Below are 19,184 nucleotides of genomic sequence, written 5' to 3' on the forward strand. Positions count from 1 at the left end.
AATACTAGGAGCTCAAATCCATGTTAGGGATTGACTCAGCCTATCATCTCTCTGGGGGTCGATAAACGAATTACCACTTTGTGGGGAAGTCAACAGTGGTTGTCCTATGGATAGCCTCACCACCCCTGCCATTTGAACATGGAATTTCCACGAATGGTTCAGGGTTGTAAACAGGAAATGAGCATCCAGTTAATTTTAATTTCAGACAGAAATCACATTGCCTTTATGAAAAAGCACCCTGGTGTTTATTTGCTTTCCATGGCGAGGGCAGCTGTAAGCCCTGCCCAAGTCGGCACATCCACTGCTCCCCTACCCCACCACGCCCCTGCGGTGGGAATATGGCCGGGAAACGAGATTGGACGATTCAAATGCCACGCATGCATGGCCACTGCTGGCGGGAGGGCCTCCACCAGGGATGGCTTTATAGAGAGCCGCCCCCCCCCAGAGGGAATTGGTCTCTGGTCTACTCTTCTATGCTGGTCCCAGACGTCTTGGAAGGGAAACATATGTGTTGCCAACGCCTTATTAGGGCATTGGCTATGAAAACCTACGTTTTATGTATTTTGTTTCATGACACCGGCCACTCTCCTGCTGTAGCCTTCTCGGGCTGTGAACCGTTTGTACGTGTGGGTCTCTGTCATGCGATCACATTGGTTCACTGCGTTATGCCCTACGATGAACAGAAGTGGCACTGGCCAACATTACACGAGATTGCATAAATGTTTATTTTCCCCGTGTATGTTGTTCTTGTTGTGAAGAACATTTAGCATTTTTCTGTTTTGCTGTATCAGCTCTCCCCTATGAAAAAGACTTGTGATCTCAATGGGCTCTGACCTGGTCACGATTAACGTAATTTACTACGAGGCCAACATTCTCCAACCCAACACAGCCCATACCAGAGCATAACACAAGCCTCAGCGCATTCCATCCCAACATGGCTCAATAATGCACTTGGGTCAAGTCTAACAGTCCAATAGATCTCAACACAGCCTACTATATAGCCAAACCAAACACGGTTAAAAACATCCAGGACGAACGCAACCTAACACAGCCCAACACACTCGAGTGTGGCCCACCACAGCCCAGTGCGACAACCAAACCCAACAGAACCCAACAGAGGAGCCCAGCCCAACACACTCTAACTTGGCCCATCCTAACACAGCCCCGGCCCAGCCCCACATCACTCCGCCTCCCCGTTTTCAGAACTCCGCCTCCACCGCGGGGTCTGCTCTGCGCGCTTGCGCGAGCTCGCATGTCAACAGGAACACTCGCCAGCCAGCCCAGAGAGAGAGAGCGACACCGGGAGGGTAGACCGCACGTACGAACACACTCGCTCGCGCAACTACTAAACACGTTTCGAACGTGCCATTGTAATAGATAAATATATAACTATTAAATACTTTTGTGTTTTATATATATAATACAGACAGAGATTTGCGCGTGCTCCCATGTGCACCTGAGCTGTCATCCCCGCCTGTCTGCCCATCATCTGCCAGTCGCTGCCGCCACCACTGCCAATCCTTTCCCCTGCGCCTGCCCAAGTATCCAAGACGACGCAGCCAGTACGGTATTCACATGGTACTCACACGAATGTTACTCAGACCCGGACACATCATTCCCTGCAGGGACCGATTGACCGTATAAGAGCGTTTCATTTGTGCACCTGTTCTGGCATCGCTCTGTACCGCCTCCACAGGGTGCCCAGCATTGAGAACTGCCGAGTTGGCACGCTGGGCGCACTGCATTGTCGAGTGTGTGAGTGCCCGAGTTGGCACCCTCTCTCTTTATCTAAAAAGCGTCCAAAGTGTGTATTCTCTCCACTTTGTTAACAGTGTCTAAAGATCCACGCCACATTCACTGTAAGTGCCGCTACAGTGAGTGTCAACGCACTTTATTGTACTCGGTGGTGTCCTCTATTCTGTCCTACGTGCGTGCATGCTTTACGCGTTATGTACAATGAGTCCACGTGGTCTAGTAATGCCGGCATTTGAAAACCCGTGATAGCAAACTCTGTACGTGTACTCCAGTGTAGACTCTGCAGTACCTCCATGCTATCTACTTTCTGTCCTGAAGCATGCTCCCAAAAGCAGGTCTTTGGCTCAAGCGCCCTGCATTTCATCCGACAACGTTCCTCCCCCTCCCTTGTAACATCACATCGCCAAACTGTGGTTCTTGAGCCATAATAGCGAAGGCGAGTTGTGGTCGTTTCCCCGATTATACAGTTTCATGTCATGCCCAGAATGCCGAAGGCATTTAAATCCCCACAGGGCATTCAATCAAGGTAATATATCGCAAGACGTGTTTGCCAGCAATTGAATAGCTGCGTTAGTACACTCTGTACTCCGCTCCACACTCGACAGCGCCGTTCTTAGAAATTCCGGTCCTCACGAGCCGGGAGCCACACACCCCCACCCCCTACCCCCCACAGTGAAGATTTTTGCGATCAGCAATATTTCCCCAGTCGTCACGGGGTAATTAGGAGAAAAGCTGTACCATGGGGTAGTCGGAAGGACACAGGATTTGAGAAACATTACTCTGCAGTGTCTACACGCTCACTGCTCTGTTGGCGTAATTTTTGAGTTTATTTGATTTGTTACAGGGATGGTCCCGTTTAGCCAGTTGCCTGGGTATTTTACGACGGAGAGGGAGATCCGTGGTGTGTTAGCACAGCAGTACCAAGAACACACACGTTAAAATTGCAGAAAACAAGTATAGGGTACCTTGATAGATATTAAACTAGCAAACGAAGTATTTGACGGTCGTAAACGAAATACTCTTGTGAGTAAAAAAACTGCTAATATTTGCTTTACTGCTTTATTATTAAACTGCTAATAAATTGAAATCGCGCCAGAAAAAGCCAGGCACCACAGCATTGCGTTTACTACATCTCAAGCATTTGCACACATTTCAGGCAGTGTAATAAGTATGCTTTATATCCTGCTCTTGTTCCTGATTTTCATTCAGTCGGGCCTATGCACTGTTCACAGTATTTAAAATGTAAACATCTACATTTCAAGCACCCACATTGCGTTGACTAAGTCTCAAGCGATTAAATGTCCACGTTAGCATGCTGCTGTGTAGTTTGCAATTCTACATTATCTACAGCACATAAATAGCCATTTGAGAGTATCCTGTAGTGCATGGCTCGTGTGCCCAATTATGGATCATCATGATTCAGGGTCAGAATTCAGGGTCACGACTAGGTTCAAATACATTGGAGTAAATACAGAAGCTTCTAGTAGTTTCCAGTCGCATAAAACCATTATAACAATCACAACTGGGAAAACGTCACTTCTTACATACGTTATTTGAAGTGTCCTTTTGTTAACGAATGAATATTAATAAAAAAATATGTAAAAGGTTGTTTTGTGGTTGCAAAGATCAAAGAACCCCTGCTTTAGCTTAACGTTGCATTGCATTTTTTCCCTCACTTTCATCCTCCAACCTGCTTTTCTAAATTCAATAATTGATGTTTTGTTCTATTAACTATTGAAATATATCTCCTGGAAAAATCCCTTCAGACTGCACATCGTGCTTGCAGGGGTGTCCATGGCATCGTTCGAAACGTACAAACATTTGAATCCACCAAGAACAAGACTTTGAGACTCATCAAATATCACAGCAGCCGCTTGGTGGATCACAATGTAGTTAATTGTCAATAATAGTAATGATGAAAACCATTTTAATATTAATTGGCATTGATAATTATGGTAATGATGATGATGAACAGTGCATGAATCGTACTATTGGTCACATTTATACTCCACGGCAGAGCAGTGGCACAGGAGTTGGACCAATGCACAATGCACCCAATGGACCTGAGTTTGATTCCTGGCCACGGCTAACATCAATGGCGAGTGATAGATCAGCTTGTCCTGGTCACCCACCCACTCTGTTCCCCCCCCACCCCTTTACCAAGCCACATGAACTAGCGTTGTTAAGTATGCTCCATTAAACAAGCCCCATGACAGACACGGCATTAGGAGGCCCTCAGCAAGCAGTGGGTTGAGAAAGGAGATATGAATGATATAATATTATCGCACAGTGGAGTACACCTGTATGGGGTGATGCAACAATACAGTTTTCACACCACCTCTACAGGAGCCTGTGTCCTGTCTAGTAAACGCTCGCTCAGATTTAGAGGCTGTAAAAAACAAAATGGAACAAAGGGTGAAAAGTGCAGAAAGATGCATGGAGAGATGAATTAATGAAATGATAATAACTCATGATGATGACCCCCCTTTCTGTGATATCGGCTGGCAGCTGCAGCCAGCTGCCACTAACAGCCGCCCTTACGCGAGGTACAACTCAAAGATGAGAGGCGACAGTGTGCGTGCGTGTGTGGTATGCAAGGCATATGTGCATGTACAGCCCTCTGTCAATCCACTGCTAGATGAGGTCCTTCCATGCTGTGCGGGTCGTAGGGATAATTTGACCATACTTCACCATGCTCGTCAGAAGTGCGAGTTCAAGGGCATGGAGCGTAGAACAGTACAACAATGGATTTGTATTAACTGCCCTCTGCTTTTCGACTTCGCAGCCCAACCATCTGTAGCCATGCATGGCAATTGTCCATTCAAGCACTATCCAGGCTCAATCCTACCCAGGGCACATACATTTCCACATGTGTTTTGGAGCTTGCACACCGAGAACCATTTTGTGACCCGCTCATATTCATAATAATGATGATTATGATGATCGAGAGAAAAGTGTCATCGTGCCAATGATGTCGATAACGTTGATAATGATGGCGACAGTGATCGGAGATTGGCGGTCTTTGATGCGTGGTTTAAAAAAAAAACATGGCAACAGCTTGGGGTGATCTTCATCCAGTCCATCTAGCAGTGGATAGACCATGGCCGATGCCCCATATTGGATGAAATAAAACGATGCCTCTGGCTCGGTCCATACCCAGAACCATTCTCAGTGTACCAATGACTACAATGCAGCCATTATAGCCTTAGTGCATCTCTCTAATATTAATTAAATACCGGAGTTCCTCACGGGCTAATTTTGAACGTGGGCTGGAATTAATCGTGGAGTTTCCATCTGCCACCCATCATCGGCGGGAGAGCGTGTTTTTTTGCAAACTGCACTCATATGCACGGCGGTGGCAGAAGCAATAGTTGTATGGCCTCTCTCTCTGCAGCGGTGTCTCAAGAGATTTAATCAGCGAACACAACACTGGCTGCAGCCAAATCACACGTAATGTGCCCAATCTTGTCGGATCCAAGCAGCTGAGCAGGTTTGAGCCTGGATAGTCCTTGGATGGGTAACCACCATGCAGAGTACAAACAGCTATGCTCTGTCTTCAGGTGTCTAAGCCAGAGTGGTGAAATGCTTTCAAATATCCTCCAAGAGCTGCATGTTATGGAGAGGCCCTCATCTAGCAGTGTATTAAAAAAGGGCTCGACATGACCACATACAGAACGGGCTCCATTGTCTGCTCTATGAGGTAGGTGCCAAAGCCTGTGAAGATGCCACCACATGTAATGTAACTTAAATCCACCTGCAACCCTTACTCCACGGGCCAGATAATGTATCGGTTCAACTTGTGGTGAATTGAGCGATAGCTTACTCATGAATAAATCTTATCGTGTTATTCAATTTAATTTTGCACAAATGTAAAATGGGAGTAACATTTTTTGTTGTTTCATTTTTTTCGGGGGGGGGGGGAGCGGTGGCGGAGTGAAGTATTTCCAAACATCCCCCATGACAGATGTAGCCTGGGGAGACCTTGATCCAGCAGTAGATTGACAATGACTGATGTTGACAGGTTGCATGATTAATCTGTGCATCATATAATTTTGTTGAGTGCTTAATTGACATTTAGATTGTTGTTGTTATTGCTTGGCCATGGTGGGAATGTTGCTGTTGTTTTCATGTCTAAGACAATGTGATTCAGGCTAAGAAGCCACAGGAATTAAGGTCACATGGTATGAATAAGAAAGAGGACTGTTCAATTACATCGCTGCCAAAGCGCATTACACTCGCAAAGTCTAACCCGACCTACTAACTATGAATATCTCTGCACCGAGTGGCACGGTAGATTTAGGACTAGTAATTAATTCGAGGAAACGTTCTAAAAGCGATGGACAAAATACGCTCACCAATGTGTTTTTGAGGTTATGTCGTTCAGCAGGGTATCCGGACCTTTTGCGCCACACGATGGGAGCTTCTGAATGCTGAATGGCACACACCCCGGAGTGCTAAACAGCACAACCATGAAAACCCACGTAGCAGTAGCAGACTTTCCGTTGAAAGACAAACCGCACAACCACCAGTTGCATGAAGATACACTAAAAAGTGCAGAGGCTTGTTTCCGCTGGCGTGATAGAAGATTGAAAATGCCGAGCTAAGCCCCTCATCCCCAAAACATGAGCGCTTTACCACAACCAGCATTCTATTACAGGGGTAAAAGTGAAATCCTGCAACTGCTTGCTCACACCACTGCTGGCAGAAGGGGCTTCACAAGAGGGAACTCTAAAGTTCCTCTTTAGATGGTGTTTTGGTATACCCTACGACCCTGGCCAGACATCTTGGAAGAGGTCGGAATATCCCTCACTTTACCCCGCCACACGCGGCCTGCCGATCGACTTTGGTGAACCCACGTATGCTGCTGGGTGGACAGAGGTCAGAGGGAGGGATTATTTAAGAAACTTGCCCCCTCATTGTTTCAACAGCCGGACCGGAAGATTGAGTCGAACTGGCGACCTCTGGATTGCAAGTTCAGTGTGATAACCATTTCAACCACGGCAGCATCCCTCGCAGAGGAGCAGGTAAAAAACATCACGAAGGTACATGCAACAACGGAGGACATTACAGTTGACATGAAAAACAAAAGCGGTGTAAAGTAGAGGATACACCTAAAAGAAGGCTGCTGTTTTTCTGTTTCCAATGTACGTGGCTGACTTCCCAGCATCCGTTATGCTATAAGCACAACATCAACACAGCCCAGGTCAGGCCCACCGAGATCGAGGACACAATGAGACTGCTCGGGCATTCAGAATACAATTCTCATTCGCGAAGAGCTTCATTATTATTCTGTTAACAGATTCTCAGGGAAACAAACAACAACAATAAATGCACATGTAGTATTTCAACAAATTAAATAGGAAAGCCTCAATCCTGATGAAAACATTTATGCAGTAGAAAAATGTAAGAATTATACTGATTCATACATGAATAGGGTTATCCAACCCTGCACAGTTAAAACTATGCTTACTGCCTTGCCCTTGGAAAAAAACACAATCAGGCTACTGGCATCTAATCTTGATAAGATGAATCCAATGGCCCACAGAAGTGGATAAAACAGATCTACTTCTGAGCTCCATTCAAGTGACCTCTGTTCAACACAGGTGAGTGAAGTACTTTCTCATCTGCCCTGCGACAGAGAGTAATGTTAAGTAAAACTGATATAAAATCTCAGAGCTGGAATTTTGCCAAATTACCTGATCCTTTGTTTGCACAGTTATCAGTGACTGGTTTAAGACCATCAACTCACGACTTGAAAACCCGGTAGAATCATGGGCGACTGCCCGCTTTCAAACCGAGAATATTAGCCGTGAGTTACCAGGCCAATTCACTGTGCAGCCCCGTTAAAAGCCACTTGAAAAGTGTTGTTCTCCAATCAGGGTGTAATAGGATTGCTGTACATTTGTACAATCTTCTGTTTTTCTGATATATAAGCCACAATTTGCAGCCATGAACAAACCACTCCTGTTGATTGGATTTGTAATAATGAGCTTTATAATTCAAGGGGCAACTTGCTGCCACTTGTGGCCAACAAAGGGATGTGTTTTTCTCACTGTTGTGCAGCACAGAAAACATGTTACCTGCTGCCAGTCAGTGCAGTGCATTGCAAGAATCCGTACATCTGAGGTTTTTACGACCCCATAATCAACAATCGAAATCAAGCCACTGTGGGTGTGGCGGATGTCTGAAAGCACCCCACATGTTTTTGTTGATCATAACAAAGAGATATCCACACATTTGTTTCATATACATGATGACATTTTTGAGTCAACATTAAATAAACAATCCGAAAGCTGAGCTTGTGGGAAAGTGTGACACCTACTTCAAGGATTTGTTTAGAAGTCGTGTGAAAAAAATCTATTCTGCGGGGTATTCACGGACATACCATACTCAACAACATACTGATCACGTTTGTCAATGACACTGCAGCCTTGAAAGAAATAATATATAATAGTTGACATTTTGGGTAATGACCTTTCTTCAAAGTCCATAAATCGCTATGCAAAATGTACAAATATATTACCCGTGTTGTGACATGAGGTCGATATCACCAATGGAATACTTTTATTTAAAAAAAACCGCAACAAAGAAACACGCGTGTGTAGCTGGCAATGGCAAACGACGCCACTCCCCTTCACAGGACTGACATGGAGCAGGAGAGCTGTCGTTTCGGTGGTGGCAGCGGTATGGTGGGAGGCCAGGCCCGGGCCATGCCAGGCCAGCCCCACGCAGGGCAACTGCTCATCACGATGGATGACCTGGACACCATGTCAGAGGAGACCATGGAAGGCTCGAACTGCACGAGCGGCGACGGTGTGGACAACGCGGGCGGACCGATGGACAACGGCAGCAATGAAGGCATGGAGGACCAGCTTTTCAACTACTGGGAGGATATTGCTCGTACCCATCAGGTGGTGCTGCCCAGAGGTAGGAGTGCTCACCCAGGACAAAACAATGACGGCGATGATGCACTCGGGCAGGGTTCTTCACATATGTTTTCCGACGAGCCACATAATACAACTAGCGTATGTCGGCGGACCACATGATGGCATATGTATGAACGTTAAGACGTTGCTGACTATTTTCTCCAGGTTTCTCATATCTTTCTTGTCCATCTCACTTTGGTTTCGCTAATCTTATCTCTTGTCTACAGCTCTCTTATCTCCATCACATTTCTCACTTTCATGTGACTTATCTATATCTCTTATCTTCTAAGCAGGCCATATCTCTCAACAGGCCCTATCTCTCAGTAGGACACTCCAAGAGCCTTTTCTTTTCACACCTCATCACCATTTCTTCATTTCTTAGATCACCAAAGCTGTGGGACCCAGTAATTTTTCAAGGTCCACCATTAAAATGTTCGCAGAAATCATGTCGTGGTGTGGTGGTTGTTGGCTTTGAGCATGTGGGCTATCGTCCAATTTAAAAATAGAAAACTAGAGGCTATGCGATAGTGGTGGGAAAATTTGTTTCTTATCGACTGTAGCACCACCATCATGGACGTTGATTTTTTAAAGCAATGCAACTAACTTTGCCTCCTTTAAGTCTTTAAGTAAACACACAAACTGCATTGTAATTGCATGCACTGAAGACATTGATTCTTGGCAGTGGCTAAGGGCAACAGAGAAGTGATATCTCAACAGGTTCTGGGTCCCCCTTTTAACAATCCTGCACTGGACCAGTGTTGCAAAGCAAAGTATAGTCGAACAACCCCTACTTCTGATCCAGCAGTGGATTGACAAACTAATTTCACGTAAAATGAACACATGCTCTCTACCTAAACAGAAGCCCAGATTCAAATGTGCTTTTCCGCAACTTTAAAATAACGACTGGCAGACCTCCATCAGATGGGCGCTGTTTGGATGCCACTAGATGATGATGATGATGGTGGTGGCAGATGTGGTAGTGCGAGGTTCATAAAAAATGTTCCCAAACTGCCTTACTTTAGAACTCCTTTCCATAACCTATGATTCCTGATTCCTATAACCTTGCGAAACTAATAAAATATGTTAATTATTTTTGTTATATCACAAATACATGCTGTTTCTGGCTTTGAGACTCCCTCCTATCACCTACTCTCCCAAGTTCTTAACACCTTGCTCAATTCAAGAAACGTGTTATGTTGGACTGTAATTATCTCACTGCCAGTCCAATCCGTGTCATATGCCATTCAAACCTCCGATTATGACGGTTGGCTACGTATGGTGCGAAAGAAGTTCAACATACATACATGGATTTTGGCCTGTGCTCATTAATTGTGATTTATAAAATACAATTGGGATATGTTTCCCAGGGCACCCGCCAAATTCACGTCAACCATTTGCCCACACAGGCCTACATGCAAAGAGCCTCATTCCTTCTTCTTATTTTTGCTCACGATGCTGATATGATGGAATGGTGGGAACCGATTGAGTCACTTGAGCTTCCTATTAGTGGAGGCTCTTTGGCCAGCGGTGGTGTGAGCAAGCAATTTCAGGGCTACACCTTTACCTTTTACCCATTTGTTCTCAGCTAACTGCTCATTAGGGAGTGCGCAGACACATCTGAGTGTGCTATGCTAGGACTTACATAACTGCCCTCCACATACACACACATGGCTGGCAGCTTTTGGACATTACAATGGTGCCCCAAGAGCCGGTGGCACGGCATTCCAAGTCACGCGTCACGAGCAATCCACGCTGAGAGTGGTCCCGATTAAATATACTGCTGCCAGCTGCAGCGCCAAAACAAAGCAGAGCGCTTTCCAAGACACCATTTGTTTTGTGCTAATAGAGAGCAGCGCGCAAAAAAGTTGGCAACAACAACAAACGCTCACGAGTATTTTCTATCACTTTGCGTTTTTTTTACGGAAAGCTTGAGCATGCGATTGTTGAGTAATATAAAACAAATTTAACACATTTGCTGAGTATAGGCCCAAAGACCCACAATTACAAGCAGTCAGCAACAAACAGCCACCATCAAAGTTGTAACAGATAAATGCTAAATCTTGACTTAAAGCTTTCGTGACTGCAGGAATTCATATTCCTTGGGTCTTTCGGTAAAGCCACGTAGATAGAAAAAATAATCAAAATAATAACAATATCACGACGTTTCGATCGCAACACAAGCAATCGTCTTCAGGTGTTATCATTTTGATCATTTTTAAATCCTTTATATTAAGTTCACTTGCTTGCTTGCTTAGGACCGTGCAAATCTTTCGGTCGTTTTTTAACCCACTTCCCGTGATCCAATCGAGCTGACATTTTCCACACAGACTCGTTGTGCGTGACAATTAATGTTCGTGAAAAAAAATTTCCAAAATTTTTTTCCAAAATTTTTCACTTTTTAGGACAAAAATATTATATTTAATTACCAATTGCTTAATGCTGCCATGCAATCATCTGACCCATAGGTGGCAGCTATCTCAAGCCAGAGGACGAGAGGACTCTAGCCGCCACGCATATAAAGGATTTATAGTGAAAAACTTTGTTTTTACGGGTTATACTTGTTTCTATCTACGTGGCTTTACCGAAAGACCCAAATGAAAATAAATGTTAACACTTTTCTTAAATTTTGCAAGGTTATAAGACCTTGGGGAAGATGACAATTGCACGAGTGTGTGTCTATGTGTGTGCAGGCGTGGTGCTGGCTACACACCACTGCCTTGTGTGCCATGCCGCTATCATAGGTACTCGCAAACAGTCTGTGAAAGACTTCACGGGGGTGATTGTCATTGTTTTGTTTTGGTATATAAACTGTATATTTAACGTCTGATTCCCGATCACGGATAACATCATTGGTCAGTGATATATGAACCGGTCTTGGGCTTCAACGAGGTCGACTCAGCAAGGTGCAGTGTGTCAACATCCGCACCGGAGAGTCAAAGGCAGTTGGGCATTGTGTTAGCCACACCAAACCATTGTGTGGCATGCTGGTCTTAAAAGGTGCTCGCGAACAGCATTTGCCCTACCAGTCTGTTAGAAGCTACCAAGGGGGACCTTCATATTTTTTGGGCACTTACAAATAAAAAATACACGATTCTGTGCCACCCTAAAAACACCGCCTTCACAAATTGCCTTCTTGTACCGTTTCAGAAATGGCACAGCCTATTCAGCAGATGACGATGAACAATGACCCAGAAACCCGGGAACTGAACCCTTACACAGTCATCCAGAGGAACGAGACGGTAAGCAATCGTGTTGTTGCGATGCAGAAAAATAACGCGAGCCAAGGGGCACTCGGGAGGAGGCAGCCGATACGAATACCCACATTGTAGTGCTAAGCCAACAACACTAAAATCATGGGTTCAAAAATCTGGGCTTCCTTCCAAAACACAAGCAGGTTGTCAGCCAGAGTGTTTGATGATCTCAGCCCAGTCACCAAAGGTTGTGGGCAACAAAACCATTCCTTTAAATATGGGTTTTTTGCACGTAATTAAAACAATTGCATCACTTGCGAGGTTTGCCAGTAAATTTGCCTTGGGTGCGCCACCCATTCGACTGATAACACTAAGAACATTGAGGTCTGGAAATCGTCTAAAAAGGGTCTTTGAAGGACAGAGCAATAGTCTATGATATCTCTGCTAGTTGAATCCACAGCAGGCGAAGTGGATAACACAAAAAATTACATCGCCAGGAATTAAGAATGTTTTGGCAAGTTAGACTGTTATTTGACCCATGTATGAACTTGTAAATGCGAAAGCAATGCAGGAGGGTGACTGCCCAAATGCTAGCTTGTTGCAAGAACAAATGGGCACTCATTGGACTCTTAACCACAATGCTACAATATTGATTAGATTAGGAGCCAAACGTTGTCTACAAAAAGCTCACCACATTCGTTAATCACAGTTTTTGTTGTAGTTATTTGTGGTTGTATACCACCGCCAATACAACATCACCATTTAATATTTTACACCGCGACTACTAAATGTGAGTTACCCATTTGAGAGTGATCTTTCATCTGTGGGCCCCGATGCACGTGTACCAACAAGACTTTTGTTTTGTTGGCTGTTGTCTTTCCCATAACGTTATTACAACTGTGCTCTATACATCACGTCACAAGAGGATATATTTATTCAGAACCCAGACAGAGCATCATTCCCATTTGTTAAAGAATGAAAAAAGACCTCAGAACTGCTTCTGAGTGGTAGGGGATTTACTTCCCACACCTCCAATTAGCATGATTGGATATGTACGGTGTGAAAGAAATTCAAGATGCCCTTTATGTTTTTCTGGAAGATTTTACTGTTTTTTCCTGGATGTTTCTGTTGCGCGTCGTCACTTTAAGATGTTCTTTGTTCATGTTTTGTTTGTTATGGTTGCACCCGAGTCAAGAGCCTCATGGCTCACAGGGCTATACCTAATAAATGAAACTGAAAACTGAAATGTTACAGAGAAACATGTTCATCATGTTATAGGCAAACTGATATTTTTAAGAGAGGTGGCATTAGCCAAATTAAATGAAAACCCACAAATTAATGAAAGTAGTTTAAGTTTTTTATATTCGGTCATTGGGGACTATTCTGAGAGCATCAACTCACTACACTTGAGAACCAGGTTAAATCATGGCCTCTGGAAGCCAAATTTAAATCCACAATTCTTAGAGGTGCCATCTAAGTGCTCTGGCGCTTGAGACAACCAGCCACTTGAGAAACCGATTTAATCAGAGGCAGAGCCTAATAAAAAAAATCACCGCGCACGGACTAAGATCCAACAAAAAATGAACGCATTAAAGTGTTGAAAACAATGGTATGTAATTTGAGAAAAACACATATATACCCAACAAAAAAATTAACAGGCACACTTTGGGGATTTTTAAAGAACGGATTTTAAGTTCAATAGAATGTTACGTGCCTGTAGCTACATATAAGTAGCTTCCAAACACAGGTGGCTGAAACCCAGATCTGAACCCAGGATCTCAGTGCTACAGACTCACAATGTTCAGACCGCCAGAATCACCCAGCCACCTCAGCTACACCGTTGTTAATCTTACCCAGGATTTCAGAGCACAGCCATAATCCCGTTGTGTTGGCGGGGTGTGCGGGGTGGGGGGGCATGCAGGGGGACGGTCGCATGCCAGTGGAGGAGCGCGAGTACCCGACCGGCTGGTGGGCATGCGTGACAACCAAAGAGGACACCTACGAGCAGAGTACCTGCTACGCGTTCATGAAGATCATGAGATACATCTGCAGGGGGAATTCCACTGGTAAGCAGTTAGTTTAAAAGTACGGTAAGTCCTCACTTAACGCGTGTTCATGCAGCGCATTTTTACGAAAACGTGGTTCTTCTATTTGGAAATACTTTTCGTAAAATGCGGAACGCGCCCATTATTACACGGTTTGTGAGCAGTTGACGACGAAATACTTTCTTGAGCTACACAAATGAGCAGTATGATATAGTGCACGGCCTACCCTCATCTCAGTTATTTGTCCCGCTATGGGATGACTGCAGGCTTATTTTATAGTGCAAATCTGATAAAAATGTGTATTGTTTCTATTATTTATTACCTGTAATGTATATACAGCAATTCTTTTGCGAAAATGTGTGAAGCATTTTCGCAAAACGAGTTAAACAAGGAATTAGTGATTTTTCTAAACATACCTTCATTTTAAGAAATGTACTTTCTTTTAAGTAGATTCATGTTTGTGCATTTTTTTATTATTACATTTCTATTTGCTTAGCAGCTGTACTTTATTTAATGTTATTACTTTTAGCATTTTGGTGACCCACATAATTCTTGCAAATGATCCACGTATCCTGTAACCTCAGACCTCACCTGGTTAAAACTAATACATTTGAACTTTGAGACAAGTCCTCAAATCTCTTGATCTTGTGTGTTCACAATGCATGCACGGAACTGACTGCAATAAAATTAAGTGGCTAATGCTATCTGAGGCGGGCAATTGGAAGATGTTACCGAATGCCTTCTCATAAACCCCCAAGGATCATGTGACCACTTGTCACTGGGCACACATGGCAGCTTTTTTCCATCGTGCAGACTCCAGCTGTGCCACAACATCTCTACGTGTTTAATTACTCACTAAATTTAAACCGTCAAACATATTTAATATGCCCAAAGCGCAGATTACCTGGAGTGCTGGGGATGTGTTCATTTTCAAGACCACACTTCCTAGACATCAAGTATATATCTATGTGTCCCCGTTGCGCGTGCCAGGCTCATACCTGGGCATGACAATCCCGATCGTTTCTACGGTGCAAGTGGACGAGGCAACAGGCACTCTGTTCCACCATGTGGTGGTAGGGTACCGCCTGCCCTTGCACCTTCAGGGCCAGCCACCCACGCCCTTCGACCCTACTGTCACCATCGAGGAGCGCCCGGCCATACGAGTCTACACCCGGTAACATCCCGCTACCATCACCGCCACCACACTCATCACCACTGTGGCCAACCTCATGGGCCAGTCCGCAGGGGATTAGCGGTACCAATTGGCTGGCCTCTGAAAAATTATATTTCTAATTGGCTGGCCTCTATAAATAGTTATATAGGTAAAGTATGATGAAACAGCCCCCATGACTGACACATCATGGAAAGTCCTTTATCCACCAACAGATTAACAGCAGTTAAAGTTGTTTTATTTACTCAAGCAGCGTTCGTTTTCCCCCCACCCCTCCTATCCTGCCCGCCGCAGTGAGTTCAGCGGTGCCACCAACGAGACTACAATCATGCGTCAAGTGAATGAGCTGGCACAGATCCTGGGCCACTCCGAGCTCTACAACACTGAGACCCACTTCATCGCTGGCTACAACAACCCGGCCGCAGCCAACCGCCGCAACGAAATCTGGTTCATCCGGAGAATCTAGCTGGCACGGCCGCTATAACATGCCGCAGAGTGGTGGCGCAATCCGAGGATGAGGGGGCGCACGACCTACAGTAAACTTTACCATGTGAATTAGTCTTCTTTAAATGGCAGGTCCACAGTTGAGCTATCAGTTTTGCGAAAACAAATCACTCTAAATAGAGAACTTATTCACCTGCAACTGTTTTTTCCATATTTGAGCAAGAATTTGCGCAACAAGGACTTATTTGCCGTTGCTAAAGGTCTGACCTAGTCAACTTGCGTACAGCCCCACCCATTTTCTGTTTAGCCCCCCCCACTACACCAACACCCACGTCAGGATTGTCACAACCAAGCATTGTTCGCAAATGCGCATGTGATGAAGGATGTCACTATAAAATTTCGCTGAGCGAATCACTTTAATTCAGTTTGTTCTACTTTAAGCAATCGGTTGTGCAACTGTTACAGAAATGTCCACATATAATCGATTCATCGCTCAGGTGTGCACCCGCTCTAAAGACAACAACCAAAACCACTGAGACCTCTATATCCATGTTGCTACTGCACTTGCACACGTCTGTAGATTTTATGGAAACCAGCCACTAATTTCTCGGTCTCAGACTACAGGTTTTTTTAGTTCCATATTTTTTAGGTCAGTGGTTTTAGTGGTTTCACAAGTGACAAACGAAACCCAAACAAGACCTGTGAATATGAGGCAATGATGTTTCCGAGGTGGTTGCAGCTGCAGCAATCTCTTATGCACAAGATGACGGAGGGGCATTAGTTTCGATTCAATGAGACCCTCGTATTTACAGTCGCCTATTTCAATTACGATAGTTTTAAGAGTGTTTCTGACATTAGATGGCATTATTGCTAACAGTTGCCAACAAATTGTATTCGCAGGGATTATTGTCATTCAGAACTGTTAGAGTCGGTGATCCGGAAAACATATCTGCAACTGGCACACCACATCTATCATACCTCGCTATGGCTGTGGCTACTAGCCACATGCCATCTACTCCAGTCACTCTACTAACGTCCAAGAAAATGTTAAAGTGAGAAATTAAGCCCTGCATATGCTGTATTTGATGGCGACGCAACAACGAATTAAGTCACTGCAGTGCTCTCCGGAACGCAACACATTCCGGATCTAAGCCACGTGGACCAATTGGTCTAAAACCATGTCACTGGATCGCAGGTTAAAGTTTGCAGGGCATAAGGTGAGAAGTCTTGTGGGCCCCTCAGATTGTAAACTTAAATTTCAGAAGCAGTGTTCATTTCATACACTTGTAGCTCTTAGCCAATCCTCTAACAAAAAACTCCATCTCAAACACACAGTGTTTGAATGGGAATAACACGAGCTATGCTATGTTTAACAGTCTATTCCAATACATGCTAGTGTAGTGATTCTGCATAACATTAGTTCATAAGCTGTGCACTATGTAAGAGACCTACATAGTTTAAAGTGTTAAAGCGTGACATGGCATTTGTAGCCATAAGGAGGGCACAACCTCTTAATTCTTTGCTTTTTTTCTACTTTTATTTAACAGTTTTTGATCTGTGAGGCCTGTTCTAAGGCATGATGAATGTAGGTTGCAGGGTGGGTTGTTTGTTTGGCTGTTCAAATGTTCAGCTTTGACAGCGAATGTAAGAAAAAAATGACGTATAAAAAGCTTTATACCCCTAGCATCACCTGGCGGAGTAAAACATATTTTTAACAAACCAACAACCACAACAGGAAAACAAAAATTGTACACACAAGGCAAAGGGCACTTTTCATGGGTACATTCTGTAGCGGAAACAAGTCTGAAGCTGTGTCTATCACTTAATGCATTGTCGAGAAAAACAAGTGCTTCGAGAAGAAGCAAGTGAGCATTACGTTTCTGAGAGCTCGGAGACAACATTAGTATGTGGCTTTAAAGGGGTCTTGCAGTCAAAACACTCTTGTCACAAGCACAGTGTCTGCTGCTGAGATGGAATTGCTTTGTGTCGTCTTTTTGAATGTATGTAAAACAAGAAGAGCGTGTCAGATTTTACCGCTCAAGTCGGGAACTATCGCAAATGTCGTCCACTATGGCAGTGAATAAAAACAGCATCACAGGCACAGAATCAGTGCCTTGAATCCGTCAACGACGCACCCAGGTTTTGTATCTATGTGAGTTTAATGTGCAGCACATATGGGTGCCCCAACTGTCACGATATTGAGACAATAAAACTGACAGTAGCTTGGGTTTTCACACTAGGTGTACGACTCACATGACACATACACGAGATCCGGTTTTAGGCATGTCGACATCACCAGACGCATCTCCACATCAGATGCATCTCTACCTAGCATCGCGATCACACTGGGCATCTTGTAGTTCCCTGGCTCTCGATTGTTTTGCTTGGCCAGTATGCGTACGTTTGATGTATTTAAATGTGATCCTCCGACTGCGAGAGAAATAAATGTACGTACACGTGAACGAAATGCAGCATCTTAATTCTATGTCTCATGAGTACGTTTTTCTGGAGGACATCATCATGCCCGAAAGGGGGAAAGAATAGTTAGGATATGCGTGAAATACGAGGATCTGTCTGGATTAGTTTGCAAAATGTGGTTGCCAGAAACCTCACCCGCACCCATAAACGAAACCACATCCCTTCAGTGCACCGGTCCTTCCACTGGCTTCCAACTCCAATCTTGAATCCATTTCAAGATCGCACTCACCATCTTCAGGAGCCCCCTGCCCATCTCTCCCCACTCAACTCACTCTACACCCATCGACGTACTCTCCCCTACAGAAAATTCAAGGGGGAAGGCTTCCACTAGTGAGCTATATCAAGTAATTTGGCCTATCTTTTACGTTGGCCACAGGACATGGAAGAGGTGGGAATACATGCACACTAAATGAATAATTAATTGGTAGAGTAAACAATTAGTTATATAATCGGAAAGCCTGGCTTTAGTGAGGACCATTACAGACCGTACCTCACCGGGCAGATGCTAGAGCAGTGTTCTTCACCAATTTACAGAGGGGGGCCACTTTTAGCAATAAGACATCAGCGTGAGGGCTGCCACACATTTGCAACCACTGAGTTTGACAGCATGATGGGATGTTTTCACATTTGTGTATTATCGGGGGCCGCACGTCAGAGGCCGCACCAAAGGCCACCAGGGGTTGCCAATGGCCCGCGGGCCTTGCAATGAAGAACACTGCATTAGAGGGACGATCGTGGGGGCTGTACCTTGAGATACTGCACCCTGATGGCTGACAGCTCCTCGTCCAGCTCCACCACGATCTTCTCGACGACACGTTCATGCGAGTAGGGCAGGATGTCGGGGGAGTCCTCAGAGCGCAGCTCCACACGCGAGATCAAGAGGTTGTTTAGAACCTGCTGAACAGACTGCGGCACCGCAAAGAGATAAAGGCGGAATTGGACGGTTGGAATTACGAGTGGCAATTATTTGCAAGCCACTATTCACCTGAAAAATATATTAAATATTCCATCAGTCATCATCATCACAAATAAAACTAAATTAACACGCTGTGTTAATAAAAAAAAAGAAAATTTACTTAACTAATCCTGCTACTAGTTGTTAATTCGGACACAGGAAGGTATAAACGAACCTCATCATGCAATAAGCCGGTTTTTGACTTTGTAAGTCTCAGCA

General features: G+C 44.5%; 2 protein-coding genes across 6 annotated transcripts in view; one reads left to right on the forward strand and one right to left on the reverse strand.

Annotated features, from left to right (window-relative positions):
• The window catches only part of FANCM (FA complementation group M), a 56,623-nt gene that overhangs the window by 33,412 nt on the left and 4,027 nt on the right, over positions 1 to 19,184 (reverse strand). For both annotated transcript variants that reach the window (XM_078870407.1, XM_078870405.1), the window contains exon 4: positions 18,758 to 18,916. In XM_078870407.1, coding sequence (XP_078726533.1) covers positions 18,758 to 18,916 — 159 coding nt within the window. The remainder of the gene's footprint in view (positions 1 to 18,757; positions 18,917 to 19,184) is intronic.
• LOC144943166 (heme-binding protein 1-like) lies at positions 1,193 to 18,003 on the forward strand. Of its 4 annotated transcripts, none has more exons than XM_078870396.1 (8): positions 1,193 to 1,318; positions 1,427 to 1,562; positions 6,684 to 6,779; positions 8,396 to 8,682; positions 11,829 to 11,920; positions 13,794 to 13,938; positions 14,908 to 15,091; positions 15,383 to 18,003. In XM_078870396.1, the coding sequence occupies exons 4-8, from the start codon at positions 8,403 to 8,405 to the stop codon at positions 15,552 to 15,554; spliced, it is 873 nt and encodes a 290-aa protein (XP_078726522.1). In that variant the 5' UTR covers positions 1,193 to 1,318; positions 1,427 to 1,562; positions 6,684 to 6,779; positions 8,396 to 8,402; the 3' UTR covers positions 15,555 to 18,003. The 4 variants fall into 4 exon arrangements, with proteins under 4 accessions (XP_078726522.1, XP_078726523.1, XP_078726524.1 ...); XM_078870397.1 differs by having other exon boundaries at positions 1,220 to 1,318; positions 1,431 to 1,562; XM_078870398.1 differs by having other exon boundaries at positions 1,220 to 1,318; positions 1,497 to 1,562.

This window comes from Lampetra fluviatilis, chromosome 30 (genome assembly GCF_964198595.1).
Source record: "Lampetra fluviatilis chromosome 30, kcLamFluv1.1, whole genome shotgun sequence".
NCBI lineage: Eukaryota > Metazoa > Chordata > Hyperoartia > Petromyzontiformes > Petromyzontidae > Lampetra > Lampetra fluviatilis.